We start from the raw sequence: 14,437 nt of genomic DNA, 5'->3' as shown, positions 1-14,437 counted from the left end.
CAGTCTGCATTTCTTTGGGCGTGCCCTCCATTTTTGTGGGCATGACTATAAAATGCCAGGGGTCCACCCCGTCAATCACCCGGTGCACGGCCAGTGAAGGCTACCCTTTGCATGGTCTGTACACAAGGGGACCCCACGCACGCGGCCCATCCGATGTTCACAATCACACGGATTCCCCTCTGTTCCCAGCGGCGAATAGACCAGGACTTACTCGGTGCCGCTGTGGCCCTACCTGGGAACAGCCGGGAGCACCCCAGAAAATGCAGGGTTACTGCCCCCAAACGGCCGCAGGGTGCACATGCATGGTCATGTTATAATCGGCAGGGCTGCAGTCAGGTCTGAATCGGGCCCAGAGAGCGGAGCAGGGAGAGAATAGTGTGGATAGGACGAGTGATGGAGAAGGGAGGAGAGAGGTGGGAACAGACTTTGGGCCAAATGTATGAGGGAGCGCAATGTACATGTGCTGTGTGCGAGTGTTCACCAGGCGCTGACACACAACAGTGCAGGTGGGGAACGCTAGCTGTTCCCATGGGATTGCCCTGATGACGCCGCGGGTGCCGGTGATGTCAGCTGCCCACTCTGTCCTCGTACAGGACACACACAAAGCAAAGACTCTTGAGGGTCGGCAACCAATGGATGTGCGGGTGTCCCCCATAGGCAGCGAATGGATGTGCGGGCGTCCCCCATAGGCAGCGAATGGATGTGCGGGCGTCCCCCATAGGCAGCGAATGGATGTGCGGGCGTCCGCCATAGGCAGCGAATGGATGTGCGGGTGTCCTCCATAGGCAGCGAATGGATGTGCGGGCGTCCCCCATAGGCAGGGAATGGATGTGCGGGCGTCCGCCATAGGCAGCGAATGGATGTGCGGGTGTCCTCCATAGGCAGCGAATGGATGTGCGGGCGTCCCCCATAGGCAGGGAATGGATGTGCGGGCGTCCCCCATAGGCAGGGAATGGATGTGCGGGCGTCCCCCATAGGCAGCGAATGGATGTGCGGGCGTCCCCCATAGGTAGGGAATGGATGTGCGGGCGTCCCCCATAGGCAGGGAATGGATGTGCGGGCGTCCCCCATAGGCAGCGAATGGATGTGCGGGCGTCCCCCATAGGTAGGGAATGGATGTGCGGGCGTCCCCCATAGGCAGCGAATGGATGTGCGGGCGTCCCCCATAGGTAGGGAATGGATGTGCGGGCGTCCCCCATAGGCAGCGAATGGATGTGCGGGCGTCCCCCATAGGCAGCGAATGGATGTGCAGGTGTCCTCCATAGGCAGCGAATGGATGTGCGGGCGTCCCCCATAGGCAGGGAATGGATGTGCGGGCGTCCCCCATAGGCAGGGAATGGATGTGCGGGCGTCCCCCATAGGCAGGGAATGGATGTGCGGGCGTCCCCCATAGGCAGGGAATGGATGTGCGGGCGTCCCCCATAGGCAGCGAATGGATGTGCGGGCGTCCCCCATAGGCAGCGAATGGATGTGCGGGCGTCCCCCATAGGCAGCGAATGGATGTGCGGGCGTCCTCCATAGGCAGCGAATGGATGTTCGGGCGTCCCCCATAGGCAGCGAATTGATGATGCGGGTGTCCCCCACAGGCAGCGAATGGATGTTCGGGCGTCCCCCATAGGCAGGGAATGGATGTGCGGGCGTCCCCCATAGGCAGGTAATGGATGTGCGGGCGTCCCCCATAGGCAGGGAATGGATGTGTGGGCGTCCCCCATAGGCAGGGAATGGATGTGCGGGCGTCCCCCATAGTCAGCGAATGGATGTGCGGGCGTCCCCCATAGGCAGGGAATGGATGTGCGGGCGTCCCCCATAGGCAGGGAATGGATGTGCGGGCGTCCCCCATAGGCAGGGAATGGATGTGCGGGCGTCCCCCATAGGCAGCGAATGGATGTGCGGGCGTCCCCCATAGGCAGGGAATGGATGTGCGGGCGTCCCCCATAGGCAGGGAATGGATGTGTGGGCGTCCCCCATAGGCAGGGAATGGATGTGCGGGCGTCCCCCATAGTCAGCGAATGGATGTGCGGGCGTCCCCCATAGGCAGGGAATGGATGTGCGGGCGTCCCCCATAGGCAGGGAATGGATGTGCGGGCGTCCCCCATAGGCAGGGAATGGATGTGCGGGCGTCCCCCATAGGCAGCGAATGGATGTGCGGGCGTCCCCCATAGGCAGGGAATGGATGTGCGGGCGTCCCCCATAGGCAGGGAATGGATGTGTGGGCGTCCCCCATAGGCAGGGAATGGATGTGCGGGCGTCCCCCATAGTCAGCGAATGGATGTGCGGGCGTCCCCCATAGGCAGGGAATGGATGTGCGGGCGTCCCCCATAGGCAGGGAATGGATGTGCGGGCGTCCCCCATAGGCAGCGAATGGATGTGCGGGCGTCCCCCATAGGCAGCGAATGGATGTGCTGGTGTCCCCCATAGGCAGCGAATGGATGTGCGGGCGTCCTCCATAGGCAGGAAATGGATGTGCGGGCGTCCCCCATAGGCAGGGAATGGATGTGCGGGCGTCCCCCATAGGCAGGGAATGGATGTGCGGGCGTCCCCCATAGGCAGGGAATGGATGTGCGGGTGTCCCCCATAGGCAGGGAATGGATTAGCGGGCGTCCCCCATAGGCAGCGAATGGATGTGCGGGCGTCCCCCATAGGCAGCGAATGGATGTGCGGGCGTCCCCCATAGGCAGGGAATGGATGTGCGGGCGTCCTCCATAGGCAGGAAATGGATGTGCGGGCGTCCCCCATAGGCAGGGAATGGATGTGCGGGCGTCCCCCATAGGCAGGGAATGGATGTGCGGGCGTCCCCCATAGGCAGGGAATGGATGTGCGGGTGTCCCCCATAGGCAGGGAATAGATTAGCGGGCGTCCCACATAGGCAGCGAATGGATGTGCGGGCGTCCCCCATAGGCAGGGAATGGATGTGCGGGCGTCCCCCATAGGCAGCGAATGGATGTGCGGGCGTCCCCCATAGGCAGGGAATGGATGTGCGGGCGTCCCCCATAGGCAGGGAATGGATGTGCGGGCGTCCCCCATAGGCAGGGAATGGATGTGCGGGCGTCCCCCATAGGCAGGGAATGAATGTGCGGGCGTCCCCCATAGGCAGGGAATGGATGTGCGGGCGTCCCCCATAGGCAGCGAATGGATGTGCGGGCGTCCCCCATAGGCAGGGAATGGATGTGCGGGCGTCCCCCATAGGCAGGGAATGGATGTGCGGGCGTCCCCCATAGGCAGCGAATGGATGTGCGGGCGTCCCCCATAGGCAGGGAATGGATGTGCGGGCGTCCCCCATAGGCAGCGAATGGATGTGCGGGCGTCCCCCATAGGCAGCGAATGGATGTGCGGGCGTCCCCCATAGGCAGGGAATGGATGTGCGGGCGTCCTCCATAGGCAGCGAATGGATGTGCGGGCGTCCCCCATAGGCAGGGAATGGATGTGCGGGCGTCCCCCATAGGCAGGGAATGGATGTGTGGGCGTCCCCCATAGGCAGGGAATGGATGTGCGGGCGTCCCCCATAGTCAGCGAATGGATGTGCGGGCGTCCCCCATAGGCAGGGAATGGATGTGCGGGCGTCCCCCATAGGCAGGGAATGGATGTGCGGGCGTCCCCCATAGGCAGGGAATGGATGTGCGGGCGTCCCCCATAGGCAGCGAATGGATGTGCGGGCGTCCCCCATAGGCAGGGAATGGATGTGCGGGCGTCCCCCATAGGCAGGGAATGGATGTGCGGGCGTCCCCCATAGGCAGCGAATGGATGTGCGGGCGTCCCCCACAGGCAGGGAATGGATGTGCGGGCGTCCCCCATAGGCAGAGAATGGATGTGCGGGCGTCCCCCATAGGCAGCGAATGGATGTGCGGGCGTCCCCCATAGGCAGGGAATGGATGTGCGGGCGTCCCCCATAGGCAGGGAATGGATGTGCGGGCGTCCCCCATAGGCAGGGAATGGATGTGCGGGCGTCCCCCATAGGCAGGGAATGGATGTGCGGGCGTCCCCCATAGGCAGGGAATGGATGTGCGGGCGTCCCCCATAGGCAGCGAATGGATGTGCGGGCGTCCCCCATAGGCAGGGAATGGATGTGCGGGCGTCCCCCATAGGCAGGGAATGGATGTGCGGGCGTCCCCCATAGGCAGGGAATGGATGTGCGGGCGTCCCCCATAGGCAGCGAATGGATGTGCGGGCGTCCCCCATAGGCAGCGAATGGATGTGCGGGCGTCCCCCATAGGCAGGGAATGGATGTGCGGGTGTCCCCCATAGGCAGGGAATGGATTAGCGGGCGTCCCCCATAGGCAGCGAATGGATGTGCGGGCGTCCCCCATAGGCAGGGAATGGATGTGCGGGCGTCCCCCATAGGCAGCGAATGGATGTGCGGGCGTCCCCCATAGGCAGGGAATGGATGTGCGGGCGTCCCCCATAGGCAGGGAATGGATGTGCGGGCGTCCCCCATAGGCAGGGAATGGATGTGCGGGCGTCCCCCATAGGCAGGGAATGGATGTGCGGGCGTCCCCCATAGGCAGCGAATGGATGTGCGGGCGTCCCCCATAGGCAGGGAATGGATGTGCGGGCGTCCCCTATAGGCAGGGAATGGATGTGCGGGCGTCCCCCATAGGCAGGGAATGGATGTGCGGGCGTCCCCCATAGGCAGCGAATGGATGTGCGGGCGTCCCCCATAGGCAGGGAATGGATGTGCGGGCGTCCCCCATAGGCAGGGAATGGATGTGTGGGCGTCCCCCATAGGCAGGGAATGGATGTGCGGGCGTCCCCCATAGGCAGGGAATGGATGTGCGGGCGTCCCCCATAGGCAGCGAATGGATGTGCGGGCGTCCCCCATAGGCAGGGAATGGATGTGCGGGCGTCCCCCATAGTCAGCGAATGGATGTGCGGGCGTCCCCCATAGGCAGGGAATGGATGTGCGGGCGTCCTCCATAGGCAGCGAATGGATGTGCGGGCGTCCCCCATAGGCAGCGAATGGATGTGCGGGCGTCCCCCATAGGCAGGGAATGGATGTGCGGGCGTCCCCCATAGTCAGCGAATGGATGTGCGGGCGTCCCCCATAGGCAGCGAATGGATGTGCGGGCGTCCCCCATAGGCAGGGAATGGATGTGCGGGCGTCCCCCATAGTCAGCGAATGGATGTGCGGGCGTCCCCCATAGGCAGGGAATGGATGTGCGGGCGTCCCCCATAGGCAGGGAATGGATGTGCGGGCGTCCCCCATAGGCAGGGAATGGATGTGCGGGCGTCCTCCATAGGCAGGGAATGGATGTGCGGGCGTCCCCCATAGGCAGCGAATGGATGTGCGGGCGTCCCCCATAGGCAGCGAATGGATGTGCGGGCGTCCCCCATAGGCAGGGAATGGATGTGCGGGCGTCCCCCATAGTCAGCGAATGGATGTGCGGGCGTCCCCCATAGGCAGGGAATGGATGTGCGGGCGTCCCCCATAGGCAGGGAATGGATTAGCGGGTGTCCTCCATAGGCAGCGAATGGATGTGCGGGCGTCCCCCATAGGCAGGGAATGGATGTGCGGGCGTCCCCCATAGGCAGCGAATGGATGTGCGGGCGTCCCCCACAGGCAGGGAATGGATGTGCGGGCGTCCCCCATAGGCAGAGAATGGATGTGCGGGCGTCCCCCATAGGCAGCGAATGGATGTGCGGGCGTCCCCCATAGGCAGGGAATGGATGTGCGGGCGTCCCCCATAGGCAGCGAATGGATGTGCGGGCGTCCCCCATAGGCAGGGAATGGATGTGCGGGCGTCCCCCATAGTCAGCGAATGGATGTGCGGGCGTCCCCCATAGGCAGCGAATGGATGATGCGGGTGTCCCCCATAGGCAGCGAATGGATGTGCGGGCGTCCCCCATAGGCAGCGAATGGAGGTGCGGGCATCCCCCATAGGCAGCGAATGGATGTGCGGGCGTCCCCCATAGGCAGCGAATGGATGTGCTGGTGTCCCCCATAGGCAGCGAATGGATGTGCGGGTGTCCCCCATAGGCAGCGAATGGATGTGCGGGCGTCCCCCATAGGCAGCGAATTGATGTGCGGGCGTCCCCTATAGGCAGCGAATGGATGTGCGGGCGTCCTCCATAGGCAGCGAATGGATGTGCGGGCGTCCCCCATAGGCAGGGAATGGATGTGTGGGCGTCCCCCATAGGACAGGCTTAAAAAGACACACAGCGCTGCAAACTTCCCAGGGCTGCGTGTCAACCAGAATAAGGTCCAACATCTCTGTAATGAGGACCCCGGGGCTGGCCGGCTGCATTGGGATAATTAGCAGCAGTTGGAGAACGTTCTCTGGTCCCAATGGTCGTCCTGCAGGTCTCATATATAGGAACGCCGCTGCTGGGAGGAACCTGGTGTCAGACGCTCTGCGCTCACAAGGACAGAAGGATGGGGGGACGGGGCTGACTGGTGAGAGTTCTGTGCAGGGGACAGGAGGATGGGGGGATGGGGCTGACTGGTGAGAGTTCTGTGCAGGGGACAGGAGGATGGGGGGACGGGGCTGACTGGTGAGAGTTCTGTGCAGGGGACAGGAGGATGGGGGGATGGGGCTGACTGGTGAGAGTTCTGTGCAGGGGACAGGAGGATGGGGCTGACTGGTGAGAGTTCTGTGCAGAGGACAGGAGGATGGGGGGGACGGCTGACTGGTGAGAGGTAGAGTTCTGTGCAGGGGACAGGAGGATGGGGAGGACGGCTGACTGGTGAGAGGTAGAGTTCTGTGCAGGGGACAGGAGGATGGGGGACGGCTGACTGGTGATAGGTAGAATTCTGTGCAGGGGACAGGAAGATGGGGGGGGGACAGCTGACTGGTGAGAGGTAGAATTCTGTGCAGGGGACAGGAAGATGGGGGGACGGCTGACTGGGGAGAGGTACAGTTCTGTGCAGGGGACAGGAGGATGGGGGGACGGCTGACTGGTGAGAGGTAGAATTCTGTGCAGGGGACAGGAGGATGGGGGGGCTGACTGGTGAGAGGTAGAATTCTGTGCAGGGGACAGGAGGATTGGGGGGGCTGACTGGTGAGAGGTAGAATTCTTGCAGGGGACAGGAAGAAGGGGGGACGACGGCTGACTGGGGAGAGGTAGAGTTCTGTGCAGGGGACAGGAGGATGGGGGGACGGCTGACTGTGAGAGGTAGAGTTCTGTGCAGGGGACAGGAGGATGGTGGGGGGCTGAATGGTGAGAGGTAGAGTTCTGTGCAGGGGACAGGAGGATAGGGCGGCTGACTAGGGAGAGGTAGAATTCTGTGCAGGGGACAGGAAGATGGGGGGGACGGCTGACTGGGGAGAGGTAGAGTTCTGTGCAGGGGACAGGAGGATGGGGGGACGGCTGACTGGTGAGAGGTAGAATTCTGTGCAGGGGACAGGAAGATGGGGGACGGGACGGCTGACTGGGGAGAGGTAGAATTCTGTGCAGGGGACAGGAGGATGGGGGGGCTGACTGGTGAGAGGTAGAATTCTGTGCAGGGGACAGGAGGATTGGGGGGGCTGACTGGTGAGAGGTAGAATTCTTGCAGGGGACAGGAAGAAGGGGGGACGACGGCTGACTGGGGAGAGGTAGAGTTCTGTGCAGGGGACAGGAGGATGGGGGGACGGCTGACTGTGAGAGGTAGAGTTCTGTGCAGGGGACAGGAGGATGGTGGGGGGCTGAATGGTGAGAGGTAGAGTTCTGTGCAGGGGACAGGAGGATAGGGCGGCTGACTAGGGAGAGGTAGAATTCTGTGCAGGGGACAGGAAGATGGGGGGGACGGCTGACTGGGGAGAGGTAGAGTTCTGTGCAGGGGACAGGAGGATGGGGGGACGGCTGACTGGTGAGAGGTAGAATTCTGTGCAGGGGACAGGAAGATGGGGGACGGGACGGCTGACTGGGGAGAGGTAGAGTTCTGTGCAGGGGACAGGAGGATGGGGGACGGGACGGCTGACTGGGGAGAGGTAGAGTTCTGTGCAGGGGACAGGAGGATGTTGTGTCACCATTCTGTCCGTGACGTCCTCTGTGTAGTCCTGGTGATAAGTAGCAGCCAGAGGACACTGCAGGGCAGGGGGAGGGCTGAGGGGACACAGCAGCTGTTACACGTGTCACTGTCCTGTCCCTGACGGCCTCTTCTGTGTAGTCCTGGGTAGTCCTGGTGATAAGTAGCAGCCAGAGGACACTGTGGGGCAGGGGGGGACCTGAGGGGACACAGCAGCTGTTACACGTGTCACTGTCCTGTCCCTGTCTGCCTCTTCTGTGTAGTCCTGGTGATAAAAAGCAGCCAGAGGACACTGCAGGCAGGGGGGGACCTGAGATGACACAGCAGCTGTTACACGTGTCACTGTCCTGTCCCTAATTGCCTCTTCTGTGTATTCCTGGTGATGAGTATCAGCCAGAGGACACTGCAGGCAGGGGGGGGACCTGAGATGACACAGCAGCTGTAACACGTGTCACTGTCATGTCCCTGACGGCCCTTTCTGTGTAGTCCTGGTGATGAGTAGCAGCCAGAGGACACTGCGGGGTAGGGGGGGACCTGAGGGGACACAGCAGCTGTTACACATGTCACTGTCCTATCCCTGACGGCCTCTGTGTAGTACTGGTGATGAGTAGCAGCCAGAGGACACTGCAGGCAGGGGGGGGGGGACCTGAGGGGACACAGCAGCTGTTACATGTGTCACTGTCCTGTCCCTGACGGCCTCTTCTGTGTAGTCATGGTGATGAGTAGCAGGGACCTGAGGGGACACAGCAGCTGTTACACATGTCACTGTCCTGTCACTGACGGCCTCTGTCTAGTACTGGTGACGAGTAGCAGCCAGAGGACACTGCAGGGCAGGGGGGGACCTGAGGGGACACAGCAGCTGTTACACGTGTCACTGTCCTGTCCCTGACGGCCTCTGTGTAGTACTGGTGACGAGTAGCAGCCAGAGGACACTGCAGGCAGGGGGGGGACCTGAGGGGACACAGCAGCTGTTACACGTGTCACTATCCTGTCCCTGACGGCCTCTTTTGTGTAGTCATGGTGATGAGTAGCAGCCAGAGGACACTGCAGGGCAGGGGGGGGGGACCTGAGGCGACACAGCAGCTGTTACATGTGTCACTGTCCTGTCCCTGTCTGTCTCTTCTGTGTAGTCCTGGTGATGAGTAGCAGCCAGAGGACACTGCGGGGCAGGGGGGACCTGAGGGGACACAGAAGCTGTTACACATGTCACTGTCCTGTCCCTGACGGCCTCTGTGTAGTCCTGGTGATGAGTAGCAGCCAGAGGACACTGCAGGCAGGGGGGGGGACCTGAGGGGACACAGCAGCTGTTACGCATGTCACTGTCCTGTCACTGACGGCCTCTGTCTAGTACTGGTGACGAGTAGCAGCCAGAGGACACTGCAGGGCAGGGGGGGACCTGAGGGGACACAGCAGCTGTTACACGTGTCACTGTCCTGTACCTGACGGCCTCTTCTGTGTAGTCATGGTGATGAGTAGCAGCCAGAGGACACTGCGGGGCAGGGGGGAACCTGAGGGGACACAGCAGCTGTTACACGTGTCACTATCCTGTCCCTGACAGCCTCTTCTGTGTAGTCCTGGTGATGAGTAGCAGCCAGAGGACACTGCGGGGCAGGGGGGACCTGAGGGGACACAGCAGCTGTTACACGTGTCACTGTCCTGTCTCTGACGGCCTCTGTGTAGTCCTGGTGATGAGTATCAGCCAGAGGACACTGCAGGGCAGAGGAGACCTGAGGGGACACAGCAGCTGTTACACGTGTCACTGTCCTGTCCCTGACGGCCTCTGTCTAGTACTGGTGACGAGTAGCAGCCAGAGGACACTGCGGGAAGGGGGGGACCTGAGGGGACACAGCAGCTGTTACACGTGTCACTGTCCTGTCCCTGATGGCCTCTTCTGTGTAGTCCTGGTGATGAGTAGCAGCCAGAGGACACTGCAGGCAGGGGGGGACCTGAGGGGACACAGCAGCTGTTACACGTGTCACTGTCCTGTCCCTGATGGCCTCTTCTGTGTAGTCCTGTGTAGTCATGGTGACGAGTAGCAGCCAGAGGACACTGCGGGGCATGGTGGGGGGGGGGGGGGGGGGGAATTGTGGAAACCCCATTCCCAGGCAGAAAGGGGGCCCAGGACCGAAGTCTACCAGGTATATTTTGTCATAAACAAAGGGCACGTTTCCCTTGCAGCAATGTAGAGGTTGAGTAGTGCAACCAGTTCCTGCCAACACCGGAGGTTTCACCAGCCAAGTCGGGGGCTATTTTGTCCCAAAACCCACAGTTTCTGATGACAGCCCTGGTGCGGGGCACATTTACTAAGGCCTGGTTTGTGGTGTTTGCTCATTTTGGGTAGTATGTACTAAAAAAATGTGGTAAAAACCCTGAAAACTGGGTATTTACCAAATTTTTTTACATTTTGAAAGGCAGTAAGGCCCCTCCCGGCGGGGCTTCGCAGCGGGGTTACGCTAGCTCTTGCTGGTGTAACCCCCATAGAAGGCTGTGGGCCTCTCTTCGCAGTGCTGCTGTGTGAGGGATCTGACATGGATCCTCCCAGCATGCCCCGCAAAGGGCATATCTTATTGGGAGAGCTGCCCTTTGCGTTGCTCACTGTATAGTGATCTCAAAAACCTAAAAATATTGTGGGTCCCGGGGTCCCCTCACTTACAAAAATCCGGGTCGTACCTGACAGGGGGCGAGATTCTCTATTACAGAAATGCGGTAAAAACCCCGTTATCGGGGGTTTTACCGCATTTCTGTATTCTCTAATGTCCCTCCGCAGTGTCACCGCTGCGGAGGGAATCGCCAGCAAAAGCTGGCGGTTCCCTGCAGAAGCCTATGGGCTTCTTACCGCAGCGGTGTGTGAGGGATCCGTCACGGATCCCTCCCAGCATGCCCTGCGGCCGGCGCGTCAGTCTGCGCATGCGCAGACGGACTCCCGGGTCATAGACCCGGAAGTCCAGCAACGGCGCCGCATCGCAAGGGACAGCTCTTACCTCAAGAGCTGTCCCTTGCGTTAATGACCGCATATTTTAGAGAATATGCGGTCATTAGAAATGCGGTGGCCGGCGATACTGGGCTGCGGATTTTAGAGAATCCAGCCCCTTTTCTGGGTCCCAATAGAATAAAGCCTCTTCTACCCTTCCCCCCAGCATGGCACACACAGAAGTCTCCTCTCCCCCACATAACATATATCCTGAGCTGAAGGCAGGCCCGAGCCTGTTTTTATTTGTAAGCAAACATAGATATGGGGGGAGGAGATAATCATTTGGCCCACTCACATAAAGCAAGATAGACATAAAGTATACCTGTAGTAGAAAAGACTTTATCTGGAAATAGGGACCGTGTGCCAAATATTTACACCGTAATGCTGATTATACATCAACCATTTACATATTATACCACATGCCATAATGCCCATTACACATTATGCCACATACTGTAATGCCCATTAAACATTATGTTACACACCGTAATACCTATTACATATAACACCACACGCCATATAGCCTATTACATAATATGCCACATAAGTTCCGCTTACCTACATGTTAGTTGTTATGGTTTTCATGCTCTTTGCCAGGGGTTAACATGCTCTGCCAGGGGTTGCATGCTCTGCCAGGGGTTGAAAAACTGTAGGGGGGGTTGATGCTATATCAGGGGGAAAAACCTTGTGCTGGGACATTAAGGGACACTGGTACCTGTAGTTCACCTGTAAAAAAAAAAATTAAAACAAAAGCAAAACATGCACAAAATATGTTATATTATTTTTATTTTAGAACAGCACACAAATCACACACACATGTCTTATTCTACAATGTATTACTGGCAAAAGCATACTGTAGGTCACAACTTTGATGATGAGGACATGGGACCCTGCTCATGCCACTTGCACAGGTATAAAAGGGTGGGGCATCAGGAAAAGTGGGTGGATCCTTATGACACCATTGATCATGTCACCGTCGGGGCACACCCAGCACTCTCCGAGAGGCCACCTGCAAAACTGATTAGTCTGGGGCTGGTTGCAGTTATGGCAGGTGGATCCCATGCTCTCTGTCCTTGCTCTATAGCGCCGTCCCCCGGCTGTTTCAGTCGGGTATTGGTTACAGTAAAATAGGAGGAACCCATATAGTTTTCTCCTACTTCCAATAGCAGCCTCTAGGCTCAGAGGCCGAAGGGTGATTATGTATTGGGGGACGCTTTATTTTCTAACTTTAACCATTTTATTTACGTTTTAACCTATTGATTCAGATTTGCTGCTGTTCTGCTGCGGTATAAGGTTGTTAATGCCAACGGGTATCGCCGTAGGCCTTTAAAACGAACCTCAGAACCAAAGCATACTGTAGTACGTGCTGCTTTTCTAGACTGCAAACTGAGGTCGATAACCATTGGCTTTCATATCGACCTTACACGATCTTTAGTAAATTTACCACCTGTGACCAGCAACAATGCAGAACTGAACAGTTATAGGCCTCTAATTGTGGGTGTATATGTGCGACTTGCTGTCTGCAAGGTACTGGAGCAATCAGACGTTATATAATGTATATCTGTACATGTTTCAGTCATAGGATTAATCAGAATGTGGCATAATACCCATGGCCTTATATGATCTATTATATGCTTTGTGTAGACCTTCTCCTCTCCCAGAAGAAGACACTGGGCCCCATGATGGTATCACCCAATGATACGTGCTTTTTTCCGGATCCGATATGATATCCCGGCGGTCGGGATCCCGGCGGTCGGAATCCCGACACTGGAATCCCGACCGCCGAAATCCCGACAAGGGGGGGACATGGATCGCCCCCCCTTGCGGGCTCGCTGCGCTCGCCACGCAGCGGGCCCGGTGCCTCGCTACGCTCGGCACGCTATTTTATTCTCCCTCTATGGGTGTCGTGGACACCCACGGAGGGAGAAAGTTTCGGGATTTCGGCGGTCGGGATTCCAGTGTCGGGATTCCGACCGCCGGGATCCCGACCGCCGGGAAATTAACCGCATCCCCTTTTTTCCATCCTCCTTTATGCTGTTGGGTATCCCGAGCTTGGAGAACTTACACACCTGGATCTCCATTCCTTTCTGCTCCATGTTCCTCATAGCTGTCATTGGGAATTATGTTGTTGTCCTTATCATTGTCATGGACATGAGACTCCACCAGCCCATGTACATGTACTTCATCGTCCTTGGCTTTGTAGACCTCATCTTAGCTAACTCCACCGTGCCCAAACTCTTTGGCATCTTCTGGTTCCAGCAAAACGAGATTGCCTTCCACACATGCCTTGTTCAGATGTTCTTCGTCCATGCGTTCTCCGCCATCGAGTCTGGAATCTTCCTAGCTATGGCCTTTGATCGTTATGCCGCCATCTGCAACCCTCTTAGGTATTCAGCCACAGTGACCTCAAGCTTTATTATTAAAAGTGTAATATTGTCAGTGCTGAGGGGGGTTACGTACATCCTTCCACTACCGCTCTTGCTGATCAGGTTCCATCTATACAGCAGTAATGTCATTGTCCACTCGTACTGTGAGCACATGGCGGTGGTCAGGCTCATCTGTGCCGACGTCTCCTTCAATGATCACGTTGGCCTGGCTGTTGGGTTCCTGGTGTTGGTCATGGACACCGTGTTTATTACCTTCTCCTACGTTATGATCCTTCGGGCTCTTCTAAGGCTGACCGCAAAGGCTCGCATGAAGTCCTTTGGGACGTGTGTGTCTCACCTCTGCGCTATCTTGTGTTTCTACACCCCGATCCTCTGCTCCTCACTGGTGCACAGATTTGGAACAAATGTCCCTCACAGTGTGCACATACTTCTGGCAAACTTCTACCTCCTCATGCCCCCAATGCTAAACCCTCTGGTGTATGGGATAAGAACCAAGCAAATCAGAGACCAGGTGATAAAGTTCTTGTTTCCAAACGTCCATCACATTTTCCGGTGACATAGATTGGCCTCCTGCGTCTAAGTGGAACACGGTTCCGGCCGGGTCAGTTTAAGGTCCCTATGGGCCTGGAGCTGAAGATGATTAAGGGCTTATTATTGGATGTGGAGAAGACCAATAGTGTCAGGTTTCTCACATGGCCTAATTCATGTCTGAAAGGAATTACACTGCAGCGACGTAGCATAGCCGTCTCCAATCACCATCGCAATTTATGATGTTTTCAGGCAGCTGTCAGACTGCAAAAGCTGCAGCGTACTCTGACTGGTGTCGGATATGGACACCCAGGTCCAGGAAGTCTACGCCCAATGATACAGACCCTGGAACCGTCATGCCTACAAAACATGGACAACAGTCATTGTACTATACTCCGGCCGAGAGTAACTTAATGTACATCCATTCGGAGCATTAGAACAGAGCTACAGAATAACCTGCAGCCAATCAGAACATTTGAGTAATCAGAGGATTGGAACATTCACTGACATATAATCCAATCTGTAACCAATCAGAACATTGGACATTCTCAGAGCTGGAACCAATGGGGGGGGGGCTATATATGATATTGTTGTTGCCAATACATTTTA

General features: G+C 57.9%; 1 protein-coding gene across 1 annotated transcript; it reads left to right on the top strand.

Moving 5' to 3' along the window:
* Positions 1–12,595: 12,595 nt before the first annotated feature.
* On the top strand, positions 12,596–13,856 carry LOC146058631 (olfactory receptor 52M1-like). Its single transcript, XM_083170905.1, has 2 exons — positions 12,596–12,618; positions 12,926–13,856. Exons 1-2 carry the CDS (start codon positions 12,596–12,598, stop codon positions 13,854–13,856), a joined length of 954 nt encoding a protein of 317 aa, XP_083027031.1.
* Positions 13,857–14,437: the final 581 nt, after the last annotated feature.

This window comes from Crinia signifera, chromosome 2, assembly GCF_055691185.1.
Source record: "Crinia signifera chromosome 2, ASM5569118v1, whole genome shotgun sequence".
Classification (NCBI taxonomy): Eukaryota; Metazoa; Chordata; class Amphibia; order Anura; family Myobatrachidae; genus Crinia; species Crinia signifera.
Note: the sequence above shows the minus strand (reverse complement) of the source record. Positions and strands in the feature narration are given on the sequence as shown.

Bases quoted from the DNA above. Each gene is read 5' to 3' on its own strand.
- LOC146058631 (XM_083170905.1), top strand. From the start codon at position 12,596: ATGGTATCACCCAATGATACGTG. The intron at 12,619-12,925 runs CTTTTTTCCGGA...TAACCGCATCCC, and splicing joins GTATCACCCAATGATACGTG to CTTTTTTCCATCCTCCTTTA.